The following is a 20,901-nucleotide window of genomic DNA, read 5'->3' on the forward strand; positions in this document are numbered from 1 at the left end:
CGTCCCGCGACCCCGAAAGGAATAAGCGGTAGAAAATGGATGGATGGATGTAGACGCCGCTGTTTATCTGCTATGATTGAATTGGATTGACGAACACAAACAATCCCATTTTAATCCACCAAATATTTGTGGAAGACCAAACTTGATTTACATGAGTGTAAAAGAATCTAAATTGTAAACCACAACATTACAATACAGGGAGGTCGTTACAATATGTTAATTAGTTATGATGACGATGATAAATCAATTGTTCAACACCAATGAAGTATGTAAGTGATGAAGTACCGTATTTTTCGGAGTATAAGTCGCACCGGCCGAAAATGCATAATAAAGAAGGGAAAAAACATATATAAGTCGCACTGGAGTATAAGTCGCATTTTTTGGGGAAATGTATTTGATAAAATCCAACAGCAAGAATAGACATTTGAAAGGCAGTTTAAAATGTCTAAAGAATAGTGAACGGGCTGAATAAGTGTACGTTATATGAGGCATAAATAACCAACTGGTATGTTAACGTAACATATTATGGTAAGAGTCATTCAAATAACTATAACATATAGAACATGCTATACGTTTACCAAACAATCTGTCACTCCTAATCGCTAAATCCCATGAAATATAAATACGTCTAGTCTCTTACGTGAATGAGCTAAATAATATTATTTGATATTTTACGCTAATGTGTTAATAATTTCACACATAAGTCGCTCCTGAGTATAAGTCGCAACCCCGGCCAAACTATCAAAAAAACTGCGATTTATAGTCCGAAAAATACGGTAGATGACAATGATGATAAAGTACCGTATTTTTCGGACTATAAATCGCAGTTTTTTTGATAGTTTGGCCGGGGGTGCGACTTATACTCAGGAGCGACTTATGTGTGAAATTATTAACACATTAGCGTAAAATATCAAATAATATTATTGATCTCATTCGCGTAAGAGACTAGACGTATAAGATTTCATGGGATTTAGCGATTAGGAGTGACAGATTGTTTGGTAAACGTATAGCATGTTCTATATGTTATAGTTATTTGAATGACTCTTACCATAATATGTTACGTTAACATACCAGGTACGTTCTCAGTTGGTTATTTATGCCTCATATAACGTACACTTATTTAGCCTGTTGTTCACTATTCTTTATTTATTAGGGACCGATGTCCCTTTGGGACAGAGTACCCTATTGTATATCTAGCGTTTTATTATTATACCGCCGCCTCTTTGAGCTGTAATTTGACCCCCTTAACATGCTTCAAAACTCACCAAATTGGACACACACATCAGGACTGGCGAAAATTGCGATCTAATCAAAAAACCTAACCCCAAAACTCAAAATTGCGCTCTAGCCCCCCCTAGGAAGAAAACTGCCTCTAACTCCCAGTAGGAATGTCGTAGAGACATGAAACAAAAACCTCTATGTAGGTCTCACTTAGACCTAGATTTCATACACTGACAACCCCCAGCAAAAATCAACAGGAAGTTTGCAATTCCCCCTTCAAAACAAAAGTTGAGTAAAAACAGTCACCTTTTTTCAAACATTATCTCCTCTGAGCGCGTTTGTCGTGTCCGCTTCCAATTAGCACAGGAGAGAGATTGAACCCTTCTGATTAAAAGTTGATGAAAGAGTTTTAATTACTGCTCCGGTTTGGATTTGATGAGCCCTCAAAGTCGGTCCCGTCCATCGCTGCTTGCAGCTTTCATTTTAAATTGCCTTTCAAATGTCTATTCTTGGTGTTGGCTTTTATCAAATACATTTCCCCCAAAAATGCGACTAATACTCCAGTGCGACTTATATATGTTTTTTTCCTTCTTTATTATGCCTTTTCGGCCGGTGCGACTTATACTCCGAAAAATACGGTAATGCACAGCAAGCATGTCGTGGCTCAGATGAGCGAGCGGTCGTCCAGAAACTTGAAGGTTTCTGGTACGAATCCAGGAGCACCTTTCTCCCAAGTGCCACCCACACTGGTATGGGGGACTACCTGTGGAAATGGGCAGCTATGCTATAATCTGTTAGTAGAGCAGATTTTTTTCATTAAAGCGCACTGTTTCATGTAAATAAATAAAAAAGATCAACTGCAAAATAGAACATTTACAACTTGGCAGGGGGTCCCTCTTCAGCATCCACATCTTTTTCCACTAAAAACTTAAGAGACGTGTTATTCCTTGCAGCAGGTGCAAATTATCTGTGACAAATAGTGAATTTTTTGTGCTATAAAATAAATGGGTGCCAAAGAAAGAGAGCAGCGACACTGTATAATCATCACAAGCTGCTTTCATTCACGCCTTGTCATATTTTTATTTTGTTTACTCTGCCTTGTCTTTCTCCAATTTATGTTTGTTGTGGGATTTAAGCACCGTTGAAAATACTAAAGCTAAAAACTGTGGAGAACTTTCTCACCCTAAAGCTGTTTAGCCCGAATTTTTTGACTAATCAGTGGTTATGACTAGGCCTTGAAGTTGTGTTTAGTCATACTTTAGAGGGGAGAATAGATTTATCTGTGACCCGATGCTGTCATTTTGTAATTATTTTTTTTCGTTTTGTTTTCCGTGTGACTCTGGCAACATTTGTCGATCAGTCAACATCTCAAAAAATGCTGGTAAGTTGACCTTGATAACAGCCACTTGATTGATGCACTGTTGTGATCTTTTTTTTCCTTTTTAATCCATTGTTTTATTTGACCAATAAGATGGCTGTCACTCGTTTAATTGCACATCACGGGTGTGTGGGTCACTCATGTATGCCACCCTGATGCTCCTCTGTGTGTGTGCGCGTGCGGGTTAGTGTGCGCGAGTGGCATGTGAGTGACTTTTCTTTGTGTCAAAGATTAAAAAAACCCATCTTTTTACATTTGGAGAGGAGCTCAGTTTTTCCACTGCCTGCTTTCTTAAGCGTCTGTCTTCTCTTTTTTTTTTTTTTTTTTTTACACTCACCCACACTTTTATTCAGTCAGTTTTCACACAGTATCTGACCTTTTGATTTTGTCTTATTGACATGATTTCTGATGATTACTCATGCATGACCAAAGGCTCGCCCCTCTCTGCATTTTGTCAAGCAATTATGTCTGGTGAAATTTGTGTGTTATTCCCCATCCCCTGATAAGTTGGTCGGTATGCAGGAATGACTTTCTTGAGTGCTATGCTTTCCTTCTTGTCAATGATTTCTGACTGCTTGCCATCCTGCACTCAACAATGCCATTGCACAGCAGACTCTGTCACCTAGGAGATGCAGTTTGATTTGATTTTCTTTTTTCCCCTTAATATCCCTGCATGGAATGTGTATTTAAAATGACTTATTTTTGCAACATTTAAAAAAGAATGACAATTTCACTTGCTTTGACTAACATTTTATTTTCTTGGCTGATAATGGGTGTTCTTTATGTAAATGCTTTTACACTGGGGATTTGATCAAATCCAGATTAGAATTAGCTAGGGGTGTAACGTTACACAAAAATTTCGGTTCGGTACGTACCTCGGTTTAGAGGTCACGGTTCGGTTCATTTTCGGTACAGTAAGAAAACAACAAAATATACATTTTTGGGTTATTTATTTACCAAATTTGCAAAATCTTCCACCAAAAATATTTTTCTTAGTGTAATATTTGATGTGAAGTAATGGGAACCTTGGATAGGTCAATAATTCATAATAACATTGAATTTGATTCAATATTATGTTTTGAACAATGACAGTTTGAAAGTAAAAAAAACAGCTTTATTTTATTAGTCTAAATTACATTTAACCTTTAAGCTTTTTTATTTCACTTTTGTTATGTTTTTGTTTACTTGAATAGTATTTTTAGAATGTGCCGTGGGCCTTTAAAACATTAGCTGTGGGCCGCAAATGGCCTCCGGGGCACACTTTTGACACCCCTGCTATAGATAATAAAAAATTAAATGTGATAAATCTATGGATAAAAAGCAGAGCCTGGCGACGCATGCGCGTTTATCATAACTCTCTCTCTCTCACTGTCTCTGCCCCTCCCTCACCAATGCTGCTGCGCGCACAATTTGTTTTGTTTTCAACCCCTTCTTAACCCTGAACGTACATTGAAAATACACGCAACCCTAACTCAAAATGCCGGACATTTGAGGACATTTAAGAAAGTCCGCCCTGACAGCTCCGCAAAAGAGGACGTATGGTCAGTCTATCCTAGCCCGTTAGCTGCTAGCATGCCGTGTGTTGTGCCTCGGTGTGCATTGTTTACACAACGTGCGTTACGCTACTTAATATGTCCGCGTGGAAACTCGTTCGGTACACCTCCGAACCGAACCGGAACCCCCGTACCGAAACGGTTCAATACAAATACACGTACCGCTACACCCCTAGAATTAGTTAATTGATAGCGTGATCAAGTACTTTAACTTTAGATAGGATATAATGAGAAGGTAGTGAAGTAATTGATGCTTTTATTCATGGTTCTGCATAGCAGACAGGAAGCAGTCACTCTTCCCCAACCGTAACATCAATCAGTCCATTTTTAGGATTTGACACAGGTATGCTCTTTCTTGCCAGCTCACTACCAATTGTTCAGCTTCATGTAGGACAGTTATTACAAATCAATAATGAGATTAGTCCTCACTCATTTCTGACGAAATATTGACAGCAGATTAGGTTTGATGTTTGTTTTGTCCACTCCTATGTTGACTTTGCGCCGTTCACCATTCATCTGCAGCTCAGAGCTCACCTAGCCCAATCTCATTGGCTCTGGCCCTAATCAGCTGCTTGCTCTTTTGGCCATCGAAGGCAGCACACAGTCAAGTAGCCAACCAGCCATGTTTTCCTGCAGGTGCGTTAACAAGGTGTGCTCTCTTACAGTCAACTCCTCTCCACCTGGCTGCCGGCTACAACCGAGTGCGCATTGTACAACTCCTTCTTCAGCATGGAGCTGATGTTCACGCTAAGGACAAGGGGTGAGGGCTACAATGCAGACCTTCTTGAACATCTGTATTCATAATTCCAGGCGCGCTTAACCCCTAACCTTGTTACTTCAGCGGCCTGGTTCCTCTACACAATGCTTGTTCCTACGGTCACTTTGAGGTTACTGAGCTTCTGCTTAAGGTATATTTAATTTCATGGATGCACCTGCCTTCAAAATATCTCAATGTGTAAAGACTAGCTCGTGTGATTCTATTGAGTCAACCTTTTCCCTGCTTCAGCATGGCGCCTGTGTCAACGCCATGGACTTGTGGCAGTTCACTCCTCTCCATGAGGCAGCATCCAAGAACCGTGTGGAGGTTTGCTCCTTGCTGCTGAGCCACGGTGCTGATCCCACCCTGCTCAACTGCCACAGCAAGAGTGCTGTGGACATGGCCCCCACCCCAGAGTTAAAGGAGAGACTGACCTGTGAGTCCTATTAAGCACAAAACCACAAATACCGTATTTTTCGGAGTATAAGTCGCTCCGGAGTATAAGGCGCACCGGCCGAAAATGCATAATAAAGAAGGAAAAAAACATATATAAGTCGCACTGGAGGATAAATCGCATTTTTGGGGGAAATTTATTTGATAAAAGCCAACAGCAAGAATAGACATTTGAAAGGCAATTTAAAATGTCTAAAGAATAGTGAACAACAGGCTGAATAAGTGTACGTTATATGAGGCATAAATAACCAACTGGTATGTTAACGTAACATATTATGGTAAGAGTCATTGAAATAACTATAACATATAGAACAGGGGTCACCAACCTTTTTGAAACCAAGAGGTACTTCTTGGGTACTGATTAATGCGAAGGGCTACCAGTTTGATACACACTTAAATAAATGGCCAGAAATAGCCAATTTGCTCAATTTACCTTTAACTCTATGTTGTTATTAATAATTAATGATATTTACACTTAATTGAACGGTTTAAAAGAGGAGAAAACACGAAAAAAATGACAATTAAATTTTGAAACATAGTTCATCTTCAATTTCGACTCTTTAAAATTCAAACAAAAAAAAGAAGAGAAAAACTTAAAAAAAAGAATTTATGGAACATCATTAGTAATTTTTCCTGATTAAGATTAATTTTAGAATTTTGATGACATGTTTTAAATAGGTTAAAATCCAATCTACACTTTGTTAGAATATATAACAAATTGGACCAAGCTATATTTCTAACAAAGACAAATCATTATTTCTTCTAGATTTTCCAGAACAAAAATTTTAAAAGAAATTCAAAAGACTTTTAAATAAGATTTTAATTTGATTCTACAGACTTTCTAGATTTGCCAGGATAATTTTTTTGAGTTTTAATCGTAATAAGTTTGTAGAAATATTTCACAAATATTCTTCGTCGAAAAAACAGAAGCTAAAATGAAGAATTAAATTAAAATGTATTTATTATTCTTTACACACACAAAAAAAAAATACTTTAACATTGATTTAAATTGTCAGGAAAGAAGAGTAAGGAATTTAAAAGGTAAAAAGGTATATGTGTTTAAAAATCCTAAAATCATTTTTAAGGTTGTATTTTTTTCTCTAAAATTGTCTTTCTGAAAGTTATAAGAAGCAAAGTAAAAAAAAATAATGAATTTATTTAAACAAGTGAAGACCAAGTCTTTAAAATATTTTCTTGAATTTTTAAATTCTATTTGAGTTTTGTCTCTCTTAGAATTAAAAATGTCGGGCAAAGCGAGACCAGCTTGCTAGTAAATAAATACAATTTAAAAAATAGAGGCAGCTCACTGGTAAGTGCTGCTATTTGAGCTATTTTTAGAACAGGCCAGCGGGCTACTCATCTGGTCCTTACGGGCTACCTGGTGCCCGCGGGCACCGCGTTGGTGACCCCTGATATAGAACATGCTATATGTTTACCAAACAGTCTGTCACTCCTAATCGCTAAATCCCATGAAATCTTATACGTCTAGTCTCTTACGTGAATGAGATAAATAATATTATTTGATATTTTACGCTAATGTGTTCATCATTTCACACATAAGTCGCTCCTGAGTATAAGTCGCACCGCCGGCCAAACTATGAAAAAAACTGCGACTTATAGTCCGAAAAATACGGTACATGTTTGTCATTTAAAGTGTTTTTTGTAGTTGTTGGTCTCTTATCATTGTCTTTCCCTCTCCTTGTAGATGAGTTCAAAGGTCATTCACTGCTGCAGGCAGCACGGGAAGCAGACATGGCCAAAGTGAAGAAGACGCTGGCTTTGGAAATCATCAGCTTCAAACATCCTCAAACCAATGAGACAGCTCTGGTCAGAACCAAATCAGATCCATATCTACAACCACAGTGTTTTTTGCCTTATTTTTTTACCGTACACACGCTAAAATGATGGCATCAAACTTTACCAAAATGTTCCTAAGAAGGCACTCAATTTAGTGCTGACATGTATGCTTTTTAAGTAGGGGTGTAACGGTACACAAAAAATTCGGTTCGGTACGTACCTCGGTTTAGAGGTCACAGTTCAGTTCATTTTCGGTACAGTAAGAAAACAACAAAATATACATTTTTGGGTTATTTATTTACCAAATTTGTAAACAATGGCTTTATCCTTTTAACATTGGGAACACTATAATAATTCTGCCTCAAGTTGTTGCTCAGATTAAATAAAATGACAAAACTTTTCTTCTACATATAAAAAGTGCAATATTAAACAGTTTCAAGTCAACTCATCATGCTTAATTTATTACAGCATTTGGGAAGCCTGTAGTTGATTTTTATTATGTAAATGTTATATTTGTATCAACATGTGATAGCAGGGACCCTGCCATTCAAAACTAGGCTGCTGCATTACTAATGATTCATGTAACTATAGCTGAAAAAATAGTACAATAGGAGAGACTATTCATCCCTGAACACCATGTAGTTCATGCAGGCTTAATGATGCAGTTACATTATTATATCAACTATCAGAGACAGAAACTCTTCATTTAACATAATGTCCTTTTTTGCTGCTTCAGTACAGCTCAATCAACACAGAAAAAGGTCAAGTGAGATAACAGACAGGGCTTTGCTGTCCGTAACACACACCGCAAAATGAGCTAACGTTACGCTAAAAGCTAATTAGCCTTCACCTCAAGCCAGGACTGCGAGCAAGCTGAGCTGCCTTTTATATTTCTAGAAGGTCAACGGGCTCATAGTGATGTTACTAGTAGTTGACTGGGAGGTGTTTATTATCATTTGGGGAGATTCCGCTGCCTGATGCTTACCTGCTAAACGCTAAGCACTGACTACATGCGCTCTGAATACGCACTGCTGATTGGCTGTTACCGCTCTGTTTGTAACCAATCAGATGGTTGTGTGGGTGGGACAATGCTGGGTGCTGTGTAGAGGACTGACAGACAGAGGCAGAAGAAGCAGAGCAGCTTGTTAAGACTTTAGCTTAGAAGCCTACTTAATATGTTCGTGTGGAAACTCGTTCGGTACACCTCCGAACCGAACCGAAACCCCCGTACCGAAACGGTTCAATACAAATACACGTACCGTTACACCCCTCTTTTTAAGACATATGGCCAAACTTAATTCCTAGTTTTCATTTCAGCATTGTGCTGTGGCTTCTCCACACCCGAAGAGGAAGCAAGTAACTGAATTGCTGCTGCGTAAAGGTGCCAACATTAATGAGAAGAACAAGGAGTAGGTCTACACATTTTACATTTTGATTCGATTATTTTTAACTGCTAATATGACAAACATTAAAACACTTCCTACTTCTTGTGTGTCGTAGCTTTATGACTCCTTTGCACGTTGCTGCAGAGAGAGCTCACAATGACATTCTGGAGGTGCTACAGAAACACGGAGCCAAGGTTTGAGTCAACCCTCTCCCGGCATCTTTTTCTGAAAGATTTTGTTTTAGACACGAAGCATGTTTGTCATCCCCTCACCACCTCTGACCTCAGATAAATGCTGTGGACACACTCGGACAGACCGCTCTGCACAGGGCTGCACTGGCCGGTCACATTCAAACCTGCAAGCTGTTGCTAGGCTACGGGGGCGACCCGTCCATCGTGTCCCTGCAGGGTTTCACTGCTGCACAGATGGGTAACGAAGCTGTTCAACAGATTCTCAATGGTGATCAGGCTTTTTATTCTTCCATGTCAAGATAATGGTCTTTTGCATAAATGTAGTTAAAAAAAACAACAGAATTTTAATCGGCTAATTGATTTTCTTTCAGATAATGTTCCCACACGTAACTCTGACGTGGACTACAGATTTCTTGAAGCAGCCAAAGCAGGAGATCTTGAGACCGTGCAGGTGAGTTGGTACACCTATTTCTCTTTTGTTTTATTCCTGCAAAAATGTAACAAATAGGTTTGTCATCCTCACACTCAGTATAGAACGGAAGTCTGTTAGAACTCACATTTTCCCTCCTAAAATATCCCTTAAAGGCCTACTGAAATGAGATGTTCTTATTTAAACGGGGATAGCAGATCCATTGTATGTTTCATACTTGATCATTTTGCGATATTGACATATTTTTGCTGAAAGGATTTAGTAGAGAACATCGACGATAAAGTTCGCAACTTTTGGTCGCAGATAAAAAAGCCTTGCCTGTAGCGGAAGTAGCGTGACGTCACAGGTTGTGGAGCTCCTCACATCTGCACATTGTTTACAATCATGGCCACAAGCAGCGAGAGCGATTCGGACCGAGAAAGCGACGATTTCCCCATTAATTTGAGCGAGGATGAAAGATTCGTGGATGAGGAAAGTGAGAGTGAAGGACTAGAGGGCAGTGGAAGCGATTCAGATAGGGAAGATGCTGTGAGAGGCGGGTGGGACCTGATATTCAGCTGGGAATGACTAAAACAGTAAATAAACACAAGACATATATATACTCTATTAGCCACAACACAACCAGGCTTATATTTAATATGCCACAAATTAATCCTGCATAACAAACTCGTCCCCCCTCCCGTCCATATAACCCGCCAATACAAATCAAACACCCGCACAACACACTCAATCCCACAGCCCAAAGTACCGTTCACTTCCCCAAAGTTCATACAGCACATATATTTCCCCAAAGTTACGTACGTGACATGCACATAGCGGCACGCACGTACGGGCAAGCGATCAAATGTTTGGAAGCCGCAGCTGCGTACTCACGGTAGCGCGTATCCAACTCAAAGTCCTCCTGGTAAGAGTCTCTGTTGTCCCAGTTCTCCACAGGCCAATGGTAAAGCTTGACTGTCATCGTTCGGGAATGTAAACAATGAAACACCGGCTACAACGTAGCCGCTACGTGTTTGATGCGGTCGGCGGCTAGCGTCGGATAGCGCGTCTGCTATCCATGTCAAAGTCCTCCTGGTTGTGTTGCTGCAGCCAGCCGCTAATACACCGCTTCCCACCTACAGCTTTCTTCTTTGCTATCTCCATTGTTCATTAAACAAATTGTAAAAGATTCACCAACACAGATGTCCAGAATACTGTGGAATTTTGCGATGAGAACAGACGACTTAATAGCCGGCCACAATGCTGTCCCAAAGTGTCCGCTACAATCTGTGACGTCACGCGCAAACGTCATCATACCGAGTCATTTTCAGCAGGATATTTCGCGGGAAATTTAAAATTGCACTTTACTAATCTAACCCGGCCGTATTGGCATGTGTTGCAATGTTAAGATTTCATCATTGATATATAAAGTATCAGACTGCGGGGTCGCTAGTAGTGGCTTTCAGTAGGCCTTCAAGGCTCATTACAATATTCAATTCATTGTTATCTCTCTGCTGCAGCAACTCTGCACCCCTCAAAATGTAAACTGTCGCGATTTGGAGGGCCGCCACTCAACTCCACTCCACTTTGCTGCTGGTTACAACCGAGTGGCTGTTGTGGAATACCTGCTTCACCACGGAGCTGATGTACATGCCAAGGACAAGGGGTGTGTTTGTTTTTTTGCAACTGTCTTCAAAAATTTTCAATACACGATCAGTGCTTATGTTTGTTTCTTCTACCACCAGCGGACTGGTTCCTCTGCACAACGCATGCTCCTACGGCCACTATGAGGTTGCAGAGTTGCTGGTCAGGCATGGAGCCTCAGTAAATGTCGCCGACCTGTGGAAGTTCACCCCGCTTCACGAAGCGGCAGCCAAGGGCAAATATGAGATTTGCAAGCTACTGCTCAAAGTGAGAGACTTTCAGTTAATTATGGAGAAGGGATTGTCGATTTCTTGCAAAAGTTGTATTTTTTAACATAACCTTTCTCTATGCAGCATGGAGCGGATCCGTCTAAGAAGAACCGAGACGGCAACATGCCACTGGACATGGTGAAAGATGGAGACACTGACATCCAGGATCTGCTTAGGGGTGATGCTGCCCTGCTGGATGCTGCCAAAAAAGGTTGCCTGGCCCGCGTCCAGAAACTTTGCTCCCCAGAGAACATCAACTGCAGAGACACTCAAGGCCGCAACTCCACACCACTCCACCTTGCAGGTATACCCGCTGTCACACTATCTCAGTTAGATACAACTTAATTGATCTTTTGGGTAAATACCCTCAGGGAAATAAGGTTCCAATAGCAGTAACACAGTATTCAGTATACAAGACTGTAGTAGCTGTAGCACAGAGCTATTCAGCTGATGGTCCGCAGGCCACATACGGCCCGCCAAAGCTTTTCATTTGACCCACCGAACATGGCCCAAATAGGCCTAATGAAACCATTAAAACTAGGGTTGATCATGTCTGCAATACTCCCGCCACCCAGCAGGGGGAAACAGCAAAGCACAATGAAGCAGCAGTGGGGTGAGTAAAAGACTACTGGTACTTATTAAACGCTGAAAAAAAAATCAAAATAAATTGCAAAAATCTTGACTTTTAGCAACGGGACAACAAAGTTTGAATGTTCGGCCCCAAGCAAGTGCTTGAGTCATTGCTTCCTGTCGGACACGTTGATCCAGACAAGCAGCAACAATGGTAGAAATCCCAGCGTGTTAGCTTAATCACAAACCTTTGTCAAACATTTGTAAGTAGATATTGTGCATAAAAGTATTTTTCGGGGTATAAGTCGCTTCGGAGTATAAGTCGCACCGGCCGAAAATGCATAATAAAGAAGGAAAAAAACATATATAAGTCGCACTGGAGTATAAGTCGCATTTTTGGGGAAAATGTATTTGATAAAATCCAACACCAAGAATAGACATTTGAAAGGCAATTTAAAATGTCTAAAGAATAGTGAACAACAGGCTGAATAAGTGTACGTTATATGAGGCATAAATAACCAACTGGTATGTTAACGTAACATATTATGGTAAGAGTCATTCAAATAACTATAACATATAGAACATGCTATACGTTTACCAAACAATCTGTCACTCCTAATCGCTAAATCCCATGAAATCTTATACGTCTAGTCTCTTACGTGAATGACATCAATAATATTATTTGATATTTTACGCTAATGTGTTAATCATTTCACACATAAGTCGCTCCCGAGTATAAGTCGCACTATGAAAAAAACTGTGACTTATAGTCCGAAAAATACGGTAGTTTGTTTTGTGTTGAAATTGCTGAATTTGTGATGTCTTTTGTATTCGTGTTGTTTGTCTAAGAGTAACTGGGCAACCAGAGCTCGTTTAATACATATACCAATAAAGGGCGATGACGCTAAACCTTAGGTTTAATTCTTGTGATAAGTCGCATACATTGTGTGCAGTGTTTGGTGTGTGAATGTTATGTAATTTCTATATGTTTAAACATTTGTAGTTTATTGTGTGAATATAAACACTAAACCTTCTATTTAATTTATGTAGAATATACAATGGACAATTTTTATGTAAAATACACAATGGACGTTCTACTTTTGTAATGTTTATTTTATGTTTATATTTACAGTCTTAAATGAAGGAAGAAATGCAACAACAAAAAACTGAGGAAGGAAAATATTTCCAAACAAGTCTCAACATCAATTCTCAACAAAACTTCTGGAAATGAGTAGCAAGGGCAGAATAAAGAATTTATTGACAGTGCAGTGTGAAAGCCGATGTGTTTACTTTGCAATTAAGTAAACACAGTTTCAAATAAATATAACCTGCACAGGCACTTTCTGACTAAAAATCAAAATTTTGAAGTGGCCCTTGGACTCTTGAAACTGCGGCCCTCATCATCATGTAGTTGAATAGCCCTGCTATAGCAGCCCAGCACACAGAGTACATCATGTTTACAAATAAAATACATGAAATAACCAATCAAATAGAATAAAAAACACAGCTATGAAAATAGAATTAAAAAATATCTGAGGCAAAAACCAATTGTTTTGCACATTGTCCTGTTTAAAAATGTACTTTACTGCCACCTGAGCTGGAAGTCCTATGATATGAAAGGGTCATGTTTGACTGCTGACTCCCACATGCTACCTATTAATTGTCTGTTCGTCTTAGCTGATATTCCATAAATTAAAATATATTCATAGCATGTTTCTCCACAGCTACAACTGTTGGTAAAAGTGTCCAATGACATTCTATAAAGACAGTATATATTAAAAATGTTGGTGGCCTCATTTAACTACTACACATCTGACCGTGTCAATCAAAATTGAGTATTATCTTTGTTATAGCAGGATATTCAATACCTGTTTATAGTGCGGGTGAACCAAATTAAGATGATTGTTTTCTCTTCAGCTGGTTACAACAATCTGGAAGTGGCTGAGTATCTGCTGGAGCACGGGGCTGATGTCAACGCGCAGGACAAGGGAGGCCTTATACCTCTCCACAATGCTGCCTCCTATGGCGTGAGTGTCTACTCCCAAATCTCAAACGCACAGCTTCAAATATTTGCATCATTTTGTACATTTTAAAAATCTGAATTTGCTTATTTGTATTGTTTCCCCTCTCTGACAGCATGTGGATATAGCAGCTCTGCTCATAAAGTACAATACATGTGTGAATGCCACAGACAAATGGGCTTTCACTCCCCTTCACGAGGCAGCCCAGAAGGGTCGCACACAGCTCTGTGCCCTCCTGCTCGCTCATGGGGCTGATCCAACAATGAAGAACCAAGAGGGCCAGACAGCCCTGGACCTGGCCACGGTAACAGCATATATCACTTACCGTATTTCCTTGAATTGGCGCAGGGAATATAGTATCCGCACGTCTAGAATTACTGCCGGGTCAAACTCGTTTCTCAAAATAATTAACGCATGCTTGGCCTTATCGCCGGTTCATTATTGACGCCGGATCAAATTCGTTTCGCAAAATATTATTTTATTATCGCATGTCTATAATTTTCGCCGGGTCAAACTCGTTTCGCAAAATATTTAGCATATGGCTAGAACTTCCACCGGGTCGAATTCGTTACGTCACGAGTGGCGCTTAACTGTCCTCATTTTCAAAATGGAGGAAGCTGCTTTCAGTAGTTTGCAATCGCACAAAGGAAAAAAGATAAAGAGCTATTCAGTAGGCTTTAAGGTCCAAGCTATTGAACACCGGTACAGTATGCTAAAAAGAACAGTAAGCAGCTATGTTTTATTAATATACCGTAGCTGCGTGTGTTAAATACTGTATGAGTCATCAAATGACTCCCGCCTCCTGGTGGTAGAGGGCGCTGCCGCGCTAGTGATCCTTCTTGCGACTTCCGGTACTGCAGAAGAAGTGAACACACGCAGCAAGAGATTTTTTTTTTTTTTTCCTCTGCGTTTAACAAGGAGGATTACATACCGGTATCTAAAATAAAACAGTTTTCTAAACTGGACTTTCAATGGAAGCAGGAGGTAATAATTAAAGGAATATCTCCATCGAGACAGAGAGACTTTTAAAACGGAAGAAAGAAAATAATGAAGACTTCTATAAACAAGTTATCGATGCTTTTGGTCAGAAGGAGCTGCAAATGGACTCCATTTATAAGTACAGGTAAGACCATAATAACGTTTTTTTTATTAAATGTGCTTTTCATGATGGTATGCTTACATCACACTCAAAGCGCACGCCTAAATTTACCGGATTCCTTTTGGTAAACGCCGGAGTGAGAAGAGGTTTTAAAATAATTAGCGCATGCACGGCCATCCCGCCGGCTTCCGGTAAACGCCGGAGTGACAGGAGGTTTTAAATTAATTAACGCCCCTGCGGCTATTCAAGGAAATACGGTACTCTCCCACATGTGCAAACCCCGTTTCCATATGAGTTGGGAAATGGTGTTAGATGTAAATATAAACGGAATACAATGATTTGCAAATCCTTTTCAACCCATATTCAGTTGAATGCACTACAAAGACAAGATATTTGATGTTCAAACTGATAAACTTTTTTTTTTTTTTTTGCAAATAATAACTTAGAATTTCATGGCTGCAACACGTGCCAAAGTAGTTGGGAAAGGGCATGTTCACCACTGTATTACATGGCCTTTCCTTTTAAAGGCCTACTGAAAGCCACTACTAGCGACCACGCAGTCTGATAGTTTATATATCACTGATGAAATCTTAACATTGCAACACATGCCAATACGGCCGGGTTAACTTATAAAGTGCAATTTCAAAATTCCCGCCACACTTCCGGTTGAAAATCTCCTTTGGATATGATTTATGCGCGTGACGTCATAAAATGCACGGAAGTGTTTGGGCCCTATTGGACACAATACACAAAGCTCTGTTTTCTTCGACAAAATTCCACAGTATTCTGGACATCGGTGTTGGTGAATCTTTTGCAATTTGTTTAATGAACAATGGAGGCTGCAAAGAAGAACGTTGTAGGTGGGATCGATCGGTGTCTTAGCGGCTAAGTACAATACTTACAGCAACACAACAAGGACTACTTACCCTGATAGCAGACGCCTAGCCGATGCTTGCCGCCAAACCCACGGATGAAGTCCTTCGTCGCGCCGTTGATCGCTGGAACGCAGGTGAGCACGGGTGTTGATGGGAAGATGAGGGCTGGCTGGCATAGGTGGAGCGCTAATGTTTTATCATAGTTCTGTGAGTTCCGGCTGCTAAGTTGCTAAATTAGCCTTAGCGTCGTTAGCAACAGCATTGTTAAGCCTTACCAGGCTGAGAATTTTTAACCGTGTAGTTACATGTACATGGTTTAATAGCATTGTTGCTCTTCTGTCTATCCTTCCAGTCAGGGGTTTATTTATTTTGTTTCTATCTTCATTTGAGAACGATGCTAGCACGTTAGCTCAGTAGCTAAGTGTGTCACCGATGTATTGTCTTGGAGATAAAAGTCACTTTAAATGTCCATTTCGCGTGCTCGACTCTCATTTTCAAGAGGATATAGTATCCCAGGTGGTTTAAAATACAAATCTGTGATCTACAATAGAAAAAGGAGAGAGTGTGGAATCCAATGAGCCAGCTTGTACCTAAGTTACGGTCAGAGCGAAAAAAGATACGTCCATCACTGCCTCTCAAGTCCTTCACTGTAACGTTCCTCATCTACGAATCTTTCATCCTCGCTCAAATTAATGGGGTAATCGTCACTTTCTCGGTCCGAATCTCTCTCTCGCTCCATTGTAAACAATGGGGAATTGTGAGGAATACTAGCTCCTGTGACGTCACGCTACTTCCGCTACAGGCAAGGCTTTTTTTTATCAGCGAGCAAAAGTTGCGAACTTTATCGTCGATTTTCTCTACTAAATCCTTTCAGCAAAAATATGGCAATATCGCGAAATGATCAAGTATGACACATAGAATGGATCTGCTATTCCTGTTTAAATTTTAAAAAATCATTTCAGTAGGCCTTTAACAACACTCAGTAAAGGTTTGGGAACTGAGGAGACACATTTTTGAAGCTTCTCAGGTGGAATTCTTTCCCATTCTTGCTTGATGTACAGCTTAAGTTGTTCAACAGTCCGGGGGTCTCCCTTGTGCTATTTTAGGCTTCATAATGCGCCACACATTTTCAATGGGAGACAGGTCTGGACTACAGGCAGGCCAGTCTAGTACCCGCACTCTTTTACTATGAAGCTCCTATGTGTCATGCTGTTTTGACTCCCCTGCAATACTTTCTGGTGCTGCCCGTTTAGGCTGATGACATCAGAGCCCTCCTGATGGACGCCATGCCCCCGGACTCTCTTCCCAGCTGCTTCAAGCCACAGGCCACAGTGGTTAGCGCCTCTGTCATCTCCCCGGCCTCCACACCGTCCTGCTTATCAGCTGCCAGCAGCATAGACAACCTGGCCGGGCCTCTGACTGAGCTGGCGAGCGGTGCTGCTGCTGCTGCTGCTGCTGCTGGCAACTCAGGAGTAGCAGATGGAGCAACGGGCACTGACCGCAAGGAAGGAGAATGTATGAGTTTTGACACATTAGCTTCAGTTTTAGTTGGCAAAATTCACAAATATGCACAAATGTTTTTTTGTAAACACTAATTTTGAATGTTTTTCCTGACCAGTGACAATGCTGGACATGAACATAAGTCAGTTCATGAAGAGTCTTGGTCTGGAGCACTTAAGGGATATTTTTGAAAGAGAGCAGGTGAGTAATGTACATCACACAATGGCTTTAGTATGCTGACCTCACAGTGAGGAGACTGAGGCTTCTAATCTCCGGTTAGGCATTTCTGTTTGGATGTACTCTCTGTGCTTGTGTGGTATTTCTACGGCAACCTTTTTACATTTCGAAAACATGCATGTTAGAGTAATTGGTGTGAGTGTGAATGGTTGCTTGTCTTTGTATGCCATGCGATTGGCTGGTGACCAGTCCAGGGTGTAACCTGCCTCTCACCCAGATTCAGCTGGGATAGGCTTCAGCTCAACCATGACCCTAATTATGACAAGAATAGAAAATAGATGGGTGGATTGCTATAACCACCAATGATTGTATTCAACACACTCTAACTCCCCATTGCAGGGTTTCCCACACATTCATTTATTTGTGGCGGCCCGCCACGAAAGAATTACGTCCGCCACAAATAAATATATATATATATATTTATTTTTATTTTATTTTTTTTTTGTCCTCTAGCTTCTCAGGCAAATCATATAGTTGATGTAGATGCCCATATCGGCTGTTCAGATTTACTTTACAAAAGAGAAGTGTAGGATACTTCTCTTGTTGCCTTATTTGTATTTGACTTTATTAAATGTATTTATATTAGAAACACAACATGTGTATATAACAAAGGGTGCAAAGTCTGCAGGCAGTAGGAAACACATGGTTAAGTGGAGGGAGTAAAACTGATGGCAGTCTAAAGTTCAAGATTTTTGGAGCTCTTTGTTCAGTGGATCATGGGCCGTACTTATCAAGCTTCTTAGAGTGCCATTTTACACTTAAGTCCTGAGAATTTGCGAAATTTAGTCCTACTCTCAAACTTAAGAATAAAAGCTTTTTATCAACGTTCTTAAGTCTAAGAATCACTCCTACTCTCCACAATATTTAAGAGACCTTCAGAGGTGTCTTAAGTGGTTAGGAGTTGCCAGCAGGGGATGGCACTGAGGCGAGAGACGTGCGCGAACATTCAGGGAGCGGAACGATGTTCTGGATTTGTTTGATGACGAGCAGCTGATCAAACGGTATCGTTTAGACAGAGCGGGTATTATTTTTGTCACAGATTTAATACTTTTCGATTCCATGTTGATTTCTGCATGTGGCTGCAGTGGGCTAGTATATATAGAGCCACCCACACCAGTTTCAAATTAGTTGCCTGATTAATGAATTGGAAAGAAAATGTTATGACAGTAGCGTATGTGTGTGGCCGTGAGGTGAGTGACGTCAGTGAGTGTGTGGGCGACAGAAGAGAGGGAGCGGTAGCGTGAGTGCCGGCGGGGACTAGTTTGTTTTGTATTATTTTGTAGTTTATTGTCAAAATATACACTCCCATTGTCCACTTAAATATTTCCAAGATATTTCTTTATTCTTAGACAACGGATTCCATTCCGTAATTGGTCATTTCTATGGACACAGAAATGACGTCACCTAAAATTCTGTTTACGGCACATAGTAATGTCGTAATTCAGCTCTGAGTGTGACACTTAAGATTCAGTCCTACACTTTGCTGAAAGTGTGAGTAAGGCGCTTGATAACTAACTTTTAAGTGCAGCTTTCAGCGAAGAATTTATTTACTCTTAAGTCAACTCTTAGCAGACTTCTTAGGAGTAATTCTAAGAAGCTTGATAAGTACGGCCCCAGATGTTTGATGAAGCTCTGTGTCTATCTACCACCACTACTGTTTTCTGTTTATTTGTTACTGACTGTGGCAGGACACCTCTGCCTCTGTTTCACTTTATGTTGCTGGTAAATAATATGCTTGTAGTAGTCGGCTAAAGTTAAATTATTTAGTATGCTCTAATTAAAGGGGCAGAGCTTTGAGACATTTTAGCTCTTATATTTTATAAGATATACTTTTTGTAAGAACCACAATTAATAAATATATTTCAGTGAATTACTTATTGTTCAAATCTGTATATAAATATGTACATAAAGTGTTGTAATTATATTGTAAAATGGATGGATGGATGGACGTTTAAAACAAAACTGTTATTATTAATTAGTAAGTATAAATTTTTTGAGCCTTTTTAGAGAAAATCAAATCATTGTAGTAAATTATGCAAATTACTCTATGATGTCATGGTGACCACGCCCATAGCCACGCCCCCACCGCCACAGGTATCTTGGCAGTTTATGGGAAACACTGCATTGTTTAAACAAACTTTTTTAAACTGGCAAAAAGTCATCGTTTCAGCAAAAGACGAAGCTGTCTTCACTTCATTTCATTATAGATAACTTTGGATGTCCTTGCTGACATGGGCCACGAGGAGCTGAAAGAAATCGGGATCAATGCCTACGGTCACCGACACAAACTTATCAAGGGTGTAGAGAGGCTGCTGGGTGGCCAGCAAGGTAAGAAGGCAGGTTCAAAAAGGTTGTTTGTAAATGTTTTTCTTGAGCTATTTACCATGTTTTTTCTGGTTGTTTTTCCCCAGGTGGCAACCCATACCTTACATTCCACTGTGCCAACCAGGGCACCATCCTCATAGACCTCGCTCCAGATGACAAGGAGTATCAGTCTGTGGAAGAGGAGGTAAGTCACTGTGTGCTACACTAATACACATTGAAAATACACTTTATTAGATAGATAGATAGATAGATAGGTCTGTTTGGCTGTTTAAACCAACTGAAACATGTTTTCATTCTTTGTGTCTGTCTCCTAGATGCAGAGCACCATCAGAGAGCACAGAGATGGAGGCAATGCAGGCGGGGTCTTCAGCAGATACAACATCATCAAGGTCTGAATCATTTTTTAAACCAGGGGTCACCAACGCGGTGCCCGCGAGCACCAGGTCGCCCGTAAGGACCAGATGAGTAGCCCGCCGGCCTGTTCTAAAAATAGCTCAAATAGCAGCACTTACCAGTGAGCTGCCTCTATTTTTTAAATGTATTTATTTACTAGCAAGCTGGTCTCGCTTTGCCCGACATTTTTAATTCTAAGAGAGACAAAACTCAAATAGAATTTGAAAATCCAAGAAAATATTTTAAAGACTTGGTCTTCACTTGTTTAAATAAATTCATTAATTTTTTTACTTTGCTTCTTATAACTTTCAGAAAGACAATTTTAGAGAAAAAATACAACCTTAAAAATGATTTTAGGATTTTTAAACACATATACCTTTTTACCTTTTAAATTCCTTCCTCTTCTTTCCTGACAATTTAAATCAATGTTCAAGTATTTTTTTTTTTTTTAATTGTAAAGAATAATAAATACATTTTAATTTAATCCTTCATTTTAGCTTCTGTTTTTTCGACGAAGAGTATTTGTGAAATATTTCTCAAACTTATTATGATTAAAATTCAAAAAAATTATTCTGGCAAATCTAGAAAATCTGTAGAATCAAATTGAAATCTTATTTCAAAGTCTTTTGAATTTATTTTAAAATTTTTGTTCTGGAAAATCTAGAAGAAATAATGATTTGTCTTTGTTAGAAATATAGCGTGGTCCAATTTGTTATATATTCTAACAAAGTGTAGACTGGATTTTAACCTATTTAAAACATGTCATCAAAATTCTAAAATTAATCTTAATCAGGAAAAATTACTCATGATGTTCCATAAATTCT

The 20,901-nt window shown here is 39.7% G+C and overlaps 1 protein-coding gene across 2 annotated transcripts in view; it reads left to right on the forward strand.

Annotated features, from left to right (window-relative positions):
- Window positions 1-20,901, forward strand: part of LOC133652665 (poly [ADP-ribose] polymerase tankyrase-1-like) — a 43,158-nt gene that overhangs the window by 14,251 nt on the left and 8,006 nt on the right. Inside the window, exons 6-24 of one of the 2 annotated variants that reach the window (XM_062051661.1) lie at window positions 2,582-2,602; window positions 4,818-4,912; window positions 4,994-5,060; window positions 5,159-5,345; window positions 7,068-7,189; window positions 8,477-8,568; window positions 8,660-8,738; window positions 8,832-9,003; window positions 9,107-9,186; window positions 10,665-10,810; window positions 10,890-11,055; window positions 11,142-11,361; window positions 13,545-13,654; window positions 13,764-13,952; window positions 16,876-17,137; window positions 17,241-17,323; window positions 19,567-19,687; window positions 19,771-19,868; window positions 19,999-20,073. In XM_062051661.1, coding sequence (XP_061907645.1) covers window positions 2,582-2,602; window positions 4,818-4,912; window positions 4,994-5,060; window positions 5,159-5,345; window positions 7,068-7,189; window positions 8,477-8,568; window positions 8,660-8,738; window positions 8,832-9,003; window positions 9,107-9,186; window positions 10,665-10,810; window positions 10,890-11,055; window positions 11,142-11,361; window positions 13,545-13,654; window positions 13,764-13,952; window positions 16,876-17,137; window positions 17,241-17,323; window positions 19,567-19,687; window positions 19,771-19,868; window positions 19,999-20,073 — 2,385 coding nt within the window. The remainder of the gene's footprint in view (window positions 1-2,581; window positions 2,603-4,817; window positions 4,913-4,993; window positions 5,061-5,158; window positions 5,346-7,067; window positions 7,190-8,476; window positions 8,569-8,659; window positions 8,739-8,831; window positions 9,004-9,106; window positions 9,187-10,664; window positions 10,811-10,889; window positions 11,056-11,141; window positions 11,362-13,544; window positions 13,655-13,763; window positions 13,953-16,875; window positions 17,138-17,240; window positions 17,324-19,566; window positions 19,688-19,770; window positions 19,869-19,998; window positions 20,074-20,901) is intronic. The other variant, XM_062051662.1, reaches the window with a different exon arrangement.

Source organism: Entelurus aequoreus, linkage group LG06 (assembly GCF_033978785.1).
Source record: "Entelurus aequoreus isolate RoL-2023_Sb linkage group LG06, RoL_Eaeq_v1.1, whole genome shotgun sequence".
NCBI classification, from domain to species: Eukaryota; Metazoa; Chordata; class Actinopteri; order Syngnathiformes; family Syngnathidae; genus Entelurus; species Entelurus aequoreus.